The sequence below is a fragment of the Centroberyx gerrardi genome, unplaced genomic scaffold (genome assembly GCF_048128805.1).
Source record: "Centroberyx gerrardi isolate f3 unplaced genomic scaffold, fCenGer3.hap1.cur.20231027 Scaffold_66, whole genome shotgun sequence".
Taxonomy (NCBI): Eukaryota; Metazoa; Chordata; class Actinopteri; order Beryciformes; family Berycidae; genus Centroberyx; species Centroberyx gerrardi.
This window is the reverse complement of record NW_027605201.1, coordinates 102,327-112,326: the sequence shown is the minus strand read 5'-3', so window position 1 is coordinate 112,326 and position 10,000 is coordinate 102,327. Positions and strand designations below refer to the sequence as shown.

General features: G+C 46.6%; 1 protein-coding gene across 1 annotated transcript in view; it reads left to right on the top strand.

Annotated features, from left to right (window-relative positions):
• Nucleotides 1-554: 554 nt before the first annotated feature.
• The window catches only part of LOC139928427 (high mobility group protein B2-like), a 14,667-nt gene continuing 5,221 nt past the window's right edge, over nt 555-10,000 (top strand). Inside the window, exons 1-4 of the mRNA XM_078282306.1 lie at nt 555-672; nt 2,047-2,205; nt 9,309-9,460; nt 9,690-9,864. Coding sequence (XP_078138432.1) covers nt 2,056-2,205; nt 9,309-9,460; nt 9,690-9,864 — 477 coding nt within the window. The 5' untranslated portion in view covers nt 555-672; nt 2,047-2,055. The remainder of the gene's footprint in view (nt 673-2,046; nt 2,206-9,308; nt 9,461-9,689; nt 9,865-10,000) is intronic.

Sequence of the window (10,000 nt, the reverse complement as noted above, 5' to 3'; positions counted from 1 at the left end):
CCGCAAAATTCCTTCAAACACAACTTCCTGTTAAACTACGGTGTCCGGTGAGGGTCTAAAAAGCCGTAGCGGCCCTGCGGTTATTGTTCACTACAGTTGAAGAGGTAGTTGCTGTTGTGTTCATAACGTTTGACAGGATCTTTTAACAGTATGCGAGAGGAAATCCAATGTAATCCGGTATGAACTTAATAAAATGTGTAATTTTGTCTCATTTTTCGTTCCTTTGCTGCCTGCGGTCGGTCGGTCGCTTCTCCTCTTGATTGGCCCGGTCACTTGACTTCCACCTGTTCTGACCAATCAGACGCAGGAATACACACTAACCCCACCCTTTTTGAACCGTCAGATTCCCGCCCTCCTGGTCTCGGGTGCGTTGCTGGGCGGGCGGGGCGGAGCAGCGACTTGACTTGCATTCCTCCGAACCAATAACACGCGAATATTTAAATGAACTCCGCCCCGGTTGGCCCGCCGTGTTCCCGCCCACTGAATAGATATGACCAACGGGGGCGTTGCTGGGGGGCGGGGCCGGGCTCGAGCTCGACCCAGTTTGAAAGTGAACCAACGGCTCCAGTCGCAGCTTCACCACCAACAACAACAAGACATCTGAACCTAAACCTAAACCCAAAACCTAGACCCGGTCCAGCCTGCTGCAGCCTGTCCCGGCCCCCCTGACGAGTGAGTAACGACAGATATCAGTCCAGTTCAGGACAGAGAATATTCTTTATGTTAACTGACAAAAAACAGAGGTATTTTTGATTTGCCGGGTCGCTTTTTAACGTCCAAAGCCAATGATAAAGGTCCGTCTGTGAGCCTGAAAAAGATGCAAAAAAACCTCTCGGCTGCAGTGACGTGTTACCGCTCCGAATGAGATTATAATGTGGTTAGTGTGTGTTTATATGCATTTTGTGGATGGACTCGGGGGGCTGTGCAAGATATGATACTGTAAACATGCAACGCCCATTTTAGAGTATGAATGCCAGGGACTAGCCTTAGCCCGTCCATACAACCATGTCATCTCCGGAGCATAGCCGGATCCCTTCGTTGAAAATGCGTAGCTGGTTTACCGACATCATATTTCCATTGCAAACGCGCCCATCTCTTATAAGAACTGCGCTGCGGTTGAAATAAAAAATCCCGGTTATCCGCAGCAGGTTTTAGCTTGCAGCCGCTGACATATCTGCGGTGTATTTGTGTATCTGCGGTGTATGCTAGCTGTTAGCATGCTGCTAGCGGAGGGGGATGGGGCGGCTAGCTCCGCAGAGGGCGGGAAGCAAATGGTGGCCCATTGTTCTGTCGGGTTAGCATGTTAGCCCGGCTAGGCTAACTGCAGCAGTCAATAGATCTCAATAGAAAACACGGCTAGCTTTAGTTTCCACTCATCTCTACGGCCCATAGACTTCCATTCAGACCGGAGAGTCAGTACTGGGCTCCGGGATCAGGTCGGAGCCCGGGACCGGAGGGGGAGCGGGTCCGGCCCGGCCGGCGGGCGCCTAGCTCCCGGCCCCAGAAAATGGAAACCCCGTTTTCTTTGTTATTCACTTTCACTCAGACTGGATGGTAATCCACATTTTAACATGTAATCGATAATTAATCGATGGTTATTGATATAAGGCGACAAAGTTCGTTAAATGCAGATTTGCAAAACACATTTTATTGTAACACATTTATTATTTCACAAGGTTAAATTTCAGCTCTGAACAGAATGAGACATATAGGTTAAAGGGTCATTCTGCTCAGATGTATTTACAGATTTTGCACAGTTTTCTGTAAGATGCATCAACTTCAGATCATTGATTATATAGATATTATGGACTGTATGGATTAGATATGTTATTTAATTTGTCATTTATGAAGATAAATTACATTAAAACAATTTTTTTTAGATTTTTTCATATTTTCATTCTGTTTAGGCAGTTGCTGTCAAGTTCATGTGTGTTACTGTGGTACAGAGCACATTTCTCTAAATCACTCTCTTTTCTGTTTGTGCCTGTCTCTCCACCTCCTGTCTCTCTCTCTGTACCCGTCTCTCTGTGCCTGTCTGTCTGCCAGGCCGTCAGTATGATGCGTAAGGACCACAACAAGCCGAAGGGGAAGACGTCGGCGTACGCCTTCTTCGTGCAGACGTGTCGAGAGGAACACCGGAAGAAAAACCCGGAGCAGTCCGTCAACTTCGCCGAGTTCTCCAAGAAATGTTCAGAGAGATGGAAGGTACATCAGACTGGGTCTTTAGTACTGATGACTAGAGACAAATCTGAGTGTTTACTGATGACTAGAGACAAATCAGAGTGTTTACTGATGACTAGAGACAAATCTGAGTATTTACTGATGACTAGAGACAAATCTGAGTGTTTACTGATGACTAGAGACAAATCTGAGTGTTTACTGATGACTAGAGACAAACAGAATGTTTAGTACTGATGAATAGAGACAAATCAGAGTGTTTACTGATGACTAGAGACAGATCAGAGTGTTTACTGATGACTAGAGGCAAGTCAGAGTGTTTAGTACTGATGACTAGAGACAAGTCAGAGTGTTTAGTACTGATGACTAGAGACAAACAGAATGTTTAGTACTGATGACTAGAGACAAATCAGAGTGTTTACTGATGACTAGAGACAAACAGAATGTTTAGTACTGATGACTAGAGACAGATCAGAGTGTTTAGTACTGATGACTAGAGACAAGTCAGAATGTTTAGTACTGATGACTAGAGACAAGTCAGAGTGTTTAGTACTGATGACTAGAGTGTTTAGTACTGATGACTAGAGACAGATCAGAGTGTTAAGTACTGATGACTAGAGTGTTTAGTACTGATGACTAGAGACAGATCAGAGTGTTTAGTACTGATGACTAGAGACAAATCAGAGTGTTTAGTACTGATGACTGGAGACAAGTCAGAGTGTTTAGTACTGATGACTAGAGTGTTTAGTACTGATGACTAGAGACAGATCAGAGTGTTAAGTACTGATGACTAGAGTGTTTAGTACTGATGACTAGAGACAGATCAGAGTGTTTAGTACTGATGACTAGAGACAAATCAGAGTGTTTAGTACTGATGACTAGAGACAAATCAAAGTTTTTAGTACTGATGACTAGAGACAGATCAGAGTGTTTAGTACTGATGACTAGAGACAAACAGAATGTTTAGTACTGATTACTAGAGACAAACAGAATGTTTAGTACTGATGACTAGAGACAAATCAGAGTGTTTACTGATGACTAGAGACAAACAGAATGTTTAGTACTGATGACTAGAGACAGATCAGAGTGTTTAGTACTGATGACTAGAGACAAGTCAGAGTGTTTAGTACTGATGACTAGAGACAAACAGAATGTTTAGTACTGATGACTAGAGACAAGTCAGAGTGTTTAGTACTGATGACTAGAGACAAATAGAATGTTTAGTACTGATGACTAGAGACAGATCAGAGTGTTTAGTACTGATGACTAGAGACAAACAGAATGTTTAGTACTGATGACTAGAGACAGATCAGAGTGTTTAGTACTGATGACTAGAGACAAGTCAGAGTGTTTAGTACTGATGACTAGAGTGTTTAGTACTGATGACTAGAGACAAATCAGAGTGTTTAGTACTGATGACTAGAGACAAATAGAATGTTTAGTACTGATGACTAGAGACAGATCAGAGTGTTTAGTACTGATGACTAGAGACAAGTCAGAGTGTTTAGTACTGATGACTAGAGTGTTTAGTACTGATGACTAGAGACAAATCAGAGTGTTTAGTACTGATGACTAGAGACAAATAGAATGTTTAGTACTGATGACTAGAGACAGATCAGAGTGTTTAGTACTGATGACTAGAGACAAACAGAATGTTTAGTACTGATGACTAGAGACAGATCAGAGTGTTTAGTACTGATGACTAGAGACAAGTCAGAGTGTTTAGTACTGATGACTAGAGTGTTTAGTACTGATGACTAGAGACAAATCAGAGTGTTTAGTACTGATGACTAGAGACAAACAGAATGTTTAGTACTGATGACTAGAGACAAATCAGAGTGTTTACTGATGACTAGAGACAAACAGAATGTTTAGTACTGATGACTAGAGACAGATCAGAGTGTTTAGTACTGATGACTAGAGACAAGTCAGAGTGTTTAGTACTGATGACTAGAGACAAACAGAATGTTTAGTACTGATGACTAGAGACAAATCAGAGTGTTTACTGATGACTAGAGACAAACAGAATGTTTAGTACTGATGACTAGAGACAGATCAGAGTGTTTAGTACTGATGACTAGAGACAAGTCAGAATGTTTAGTACTGATGACTAGAGTGTTTAGTACTGATGACTAGAGACAGATCAGAGTGTTAAGTACTGATGACTAGAGTGTTTAGTACTGATGACTAGAGACAGATCAGAGTGTTTAGTACTGATGACTAGAGACAAATCAGAGTGTTTAGTACTGATGACTAGAGACAAATCAGAGTGTTTAGTACTGATGACTAGAGACAAATCAGTGTTTAGTACTGATGAGTAGAGACAAATCAAGAGTGTTTGGTACTGATGACTAGAGACAGATCAAAGTGTTTGGTACTGATGACTAGAGACAGATCAAAGTGTTTGGTACTGATGACTAGAGACAGATCAAAGTGTTTGGTACTGATGACTAGAGACAGATCAAAGTGTTTGGTACTGATGACTAGAGACAGATCAAAGTGTTTGGTACTGATGACTAGAGACAGAATGTTTAGTACTGATGACTAGAGACAGAATGTTTAGTACTGATGACTAGAGACAGAATGTTTAGTACTGATGACTAGAGACAGAATGTTTAGTACTGATGACTAGAGACAGAATGTTTAGTACTGATGACTAGAGACAGATCAGAGTGTTTGGTAGCGGGTCGGTTCAGACTAAACGAAGACGAGGGAGCGAGCTCTTCGTCTCATTATTGAATAAATCTTTTGTGTTTTTGGCTGCTGGTTGAGGAAGAAACCTGAAGAATCACTTTGAACTGAACTGACGGCGTCTGGCATCGTTCAGACACTCAACCATTCATTGAATAAATAATCGATAATGAAACTAATCCTTGAGAGTGGATGAAGAGTGGGTAATCTCACTTGGGATGCCCCGATCGATCGGCCAGCGATCGGAATCGGCCGATATTCAGTATAAATATGAGATCGGAGAATTCCGATAATGCTTGATAGTCGCCGATTGCAAAAACCGATCGATGATGCAAAACACGTGAGCCGTGTGTGTTTGTTTACATACCGGTCTCGTGGTCAGAGATATAATGTCTTTTTTTATATATATATATAATTGGGGTGGGGAATAAGCTATTTGGTGTGATAATCAGAATGCTATATGTATTATAACATTGTAACCTTAAACCTTATGTATCAATCACTGTGATCGATACATATTCCCATCTCAGTCAGCAGCAGCACAGCGTCTCCTCTCCTCAGGCCGGCAGGTGATGACAGGTGATGACCATCCTGTGTGTAACTCTGAACAGATTTCTGTCATTCAAACTCGGAATTAGTTTACTTATAAACGGCCAACTTACTAGGAAAATTTGGGTTTTAAACCGGGCTCGGGCCCATAAATGCAGCCTATGGGACGGCCCGTGCCGGGCTCAGACAGGGTCGGGTCGGGCTTGTTTTTTTGGGCAGATCTAAGGTCCGGTCGAGATCCTAGCAGCAGAGAGGCAACTGAAAAGTCTCATTTCTCTCTCTTAAGAACATAGAAAACAAAAACAAAGACTGAAACGGATCTATATCTTCGGAGGGAGTCTCCATTTATTTAACTCGACTCAACAAGCAGCAACAGTCTGAGTCTTGTGCTTCGTTATCTCACTAAATCATGTTGCTGTAAACAAAACACATGGTTTTGTTTACATAATGATCAAGTAAATATTGAGGTAGAAAAAAAGAAAATGTGGATACTTTTTAACCAGGACTCAATTTGATGGATGAAATGTATGTAAAATGGAAACTGTTAGACCTGTAATACCTCTGTACCAGCTGCTATAACAAAACAAAAAATCTATCGGTATGGCCGATCGGTATCGGCAGATATGGCTCACAGACGATCAGCGAACCCGTTATCGGGGCGTCCCTAACCTCACTCAAACTATCTTTGTGAGCGGTTTGTTCTGTTTCTCTCCCTCCTGGATCTGAACTCCTGTTGGCTGCTGCCGCCGTCAGTCAGGTTTCATCCGTCTGACCTCTGACCCCGGCTTCAGTGTCAGGTAGTTTAGTGAAGGTGAGCGGTAGTGACCGTGGTGATGTCACTTCCTGTCCAGACGGCAGGACGACCCTCATGTTGGAAACAGTCACCCACCCTGCTGCTGGTTGTACTGAGCGTCTCCCTGACTGTGACATCATCTGAAGACGAGTTCAACTGACGGCTATCAGCCTTACCGGCTGGTTACTGACTGGTTACCGACTGGTTACCGGCCTAAATGGCTGGTTACCGGCCTAAATGACTGGTTACTGACTGGTTACCGGCCTAAATGACTGGTTACCGACTGGTTACCGGCCTAAATGACTGGTTGCCGACTGGTTACCGGCCTAAATGACTGGTTACCGACTGGTTACCGGCCTAAATGACTGGTTGCCGACTGGTTACCGGCCTAAATGACTGGTTGCCGACTGGTTACCGGCCTAAATGACTGGTTGCCGACTGGTTGCCGGCCTAAATGACTGGTTGCCGGCTGGTTACCGGCCTAAATGACTGGTTACCGACTGGTTACCGGCCTAAATGACTGGTTACTGACTGGTTACCGGCTGGTTACAGGCCTAAATGACTGGTTACTGACTGGTTACCGGCCTAAATGACTGGTTACTGACTGGTTACCGGCCTAAATGACTGGTTACCGGCTGGTTACAGGCCTAAATGACTGGTTACTGACTGGTTACCGACTGGTTACTGGCCTAAATGACTGGTTACCGGCCTAAATGACTGGTTACTGACTGGTTACCGGCTGGTTACCGGCTGGTTACCGGCGGTGTCGGTAAACAGCAGGTGGAGCTCTGCTGGGAGATCATTCGTCTGTCAGTGAGTCATGTGGTGATGATGTCATAATTCTTTGATATCATCACTACATCTAAACTGATGGTTTTATGTAAGAAGTTCATCTGACATCATTCAGCTCAGTGGGATGGACATTCATTTCCTTAATGTGATTTTCCACATGTGATCCATAGTGATACACATGGATATTGATGATTATTGTGATATTGATTTGAATATTTCATTTGCGTGCGCCGATCTATCATTTTTGCTAGCAGTCCCGTCCAAAAAATTAAAACTTTTAATATAGAACAGGGTCAATTTACATTTATATTTATTATATACATATGGTTTTTTTTTTACAAAGCAAAAAAAGAATGCAAGTACTCTATACGTTGAACCGTTGAACGAATACTGACGTCCAAATCGAGTACTCGAGTACTCGAGTACTCGTGCCCATCCCTACTCCTGACCTGTCAGACCGTCCTGCTGTCAGACCGTCCTGACCTGTCAGACCGTCCTGACCTGTCAGACCGTCCTGACCTGACAGACCGTCCTGCTGTCAGACTGTCCTGCTGTCAGACTGTCCTGCTGTCAGACTGTCCTGACCTGTCAGACTGTCCTGCTGTCAGACTGTCCTGACCTGTCAGACCGTCCTGCTGTCAGACTGTCCTGACCTGTCAGACCGTCCTGCTGTCAGACTGTCCTGACCTGTCAGACCGTCCTGCTGTCAGACTGTCCTGCTGTCAGACTGTCCTGACCTGTCAGACCGTCCTGACCTGTCAGACCGTCCTGCTGTCAGACCGTCCTGCTGTCAGACCGTCCTGCTGTCAGACCGTCCTGACCTGTCAGACCGTCCTGCTGTCAGACCGTCCTGACCTGTCAGACCGTCCTGCTGTCAGACCGTCCTGACCTGTCAGACCGTCCTGCTGTCAGACCGTCCTGCTGTCAGACCGTCCTGACCTGTCAGACCGTCCTGCTGTCAGACCGTCCTGACCTGTCAGACCGTCCTGACCTGTCAGACCGTCCTGACCTGTCAGACCGTCCTGCTGTCAGACCGTCCTGCTGTCAGACCGTCCTGACCTGACAGACTGTCCTGACCTGTCAGACCGTCCTGCTGTCAGACCGTCCTGCTGACAGACCGTCCTGACCTGACAGACTGTCCTGACCTGTCAGACCGTCCTGCTGTCAGACCGTCCTGCTGACAGACCGTCCTGACCTGACAGACCGTCCTGCTGTCAGACCGTCCTGACCTGACAGACCGTCCTGCTGTCAGACTGTCCTGACCTGACAGACCGTCCTGCTGTCAGACCGTCCTGACCTGACAGACCGTCCTGCTGTCAGACTGTCCTGACCTGTCAGACTGTCCTGACCTGACAGACCGTCCTGCTGTCAGACCGTCCTGACCTGACAGACTGTCCTGACCTGTCAGACCGTCCTGACCTGACAGACCGTCCTGCTGACAGACCGTCCTGCTGACAGACCGTCCTGCTGTCAGACCGTCCTGCTGTCAGACCGTCCTGACCTGACAGACCGTCCTGCTGACAGACCGTCCTGCTGTCAGACCGTCCTGCTGACAGACCGTCCTGCTGACAGACCGTCCTGCTGTCAGACCGTCCTGCTGACAGACCGTCCTGCTGACAGACCGTCCTGCTGTCAGACCGTCCTGCTGTCAGACCGTCCTGACCTGACAGACCGTCCTGCTGACAGACCGTCCTGCTGACAGACCGTCCTGCTGTCAGACCGTCCTGACCTGACAGACTGTCCTGACCTGACAGACCGTCCTGCTGACAGACCGTCCTGCTGTCAGACCGTCCTGCTGTCAGACCGTCCCAGCAGAGAGCAGCAGACCTGCTGCTGGATCCAGACTCTGATCAGCTGTGGAAGCAGCGGCTCCAGATGGAACCAGCAGGGGGAGACAGAGGTCAGATCTGATCTGGTCTGACCTCACTGCAGAAGCTGCAGGGCTTCAGTCTCAGTGTGTGTGTGTGTGTGTGTGTGTTGTAGTTCTATACTTCTATACTTTCTGGTTCCCTGCCAAGAACTGCTGGACTAGCAGCTACAGTTGCGACACGATTAGTGGATTAATCGATTAGTCGATCGATAGAAAATCCTTTCTAAACATTTTCTGGTTCCAGCTTCACAGATTTGCTGCTTTTCTCTTTGGTCTCTTTAAATGAATCCTTTGTGTTTTGTCTGCTGGTCATAAACCTGAAGAACTCTCTGGACTGAGCTGCTAACCCACAGACTGACCGCGAGCTGCAGGCCGGGCTACAATAACCAACCTGTGTGTGTGTGTGTGTGTGTGTGTGTGTGTGTGTGTGTGCAGGGTCTGTCTCCCAGTGATAAGAAGTGTTTTGAGGACATGGCGAAGGCGGACAAGGTGCGTTACAACCGGGAGATGAAGGACTACGTCCCGCCCAAGGGCTTCGGCAAGAGGGGCCGCAAGAGGAAAGATCCAAACGCACCCAAAAGACCCCCGTACGTCTCACACACACACACACACACACACACAAGACCCCCGTACGTCTCTCACACACACACACATACCCTGATCACATCCCTACATTTACCAGGATTGTCAGTCTGCTCTCTATTAACGCTGTCTTTCTTCCTCTCTCTCTCTCCTCACCTGTCTCTCTCCCTGTCTGTCTGTCTCTCTCCCTGTCTCTCCACCTGTCTGTCTCCCCCCCCACCTGTCTGCCTGCAGGTCTGCGTTCTTCGTGTTCTGCAGTGAGTACCGCCCCAGTGTGAAGCAGCAGTATCCCGGTCTGTCTATAGGAGACTGCGCCAAGAAGCTGGGAGAGATGTGGAGCAAACTGTCCCAGTCCGACAAGCTGCCGTACGAGGAGAAGGCCCAGAAGCTCCGCGAGAAATACGACCGGGTGAGCAGACAGACGGGCAGGGGGACAGACAGACAGACAGGCAGACAGACAGAGAGACAGACAGACAGGCAGAGACACAGACAGACAGACAGAGAGACAGACAGACAGAGAGACAGACAGACAGAGAGACAGGCAG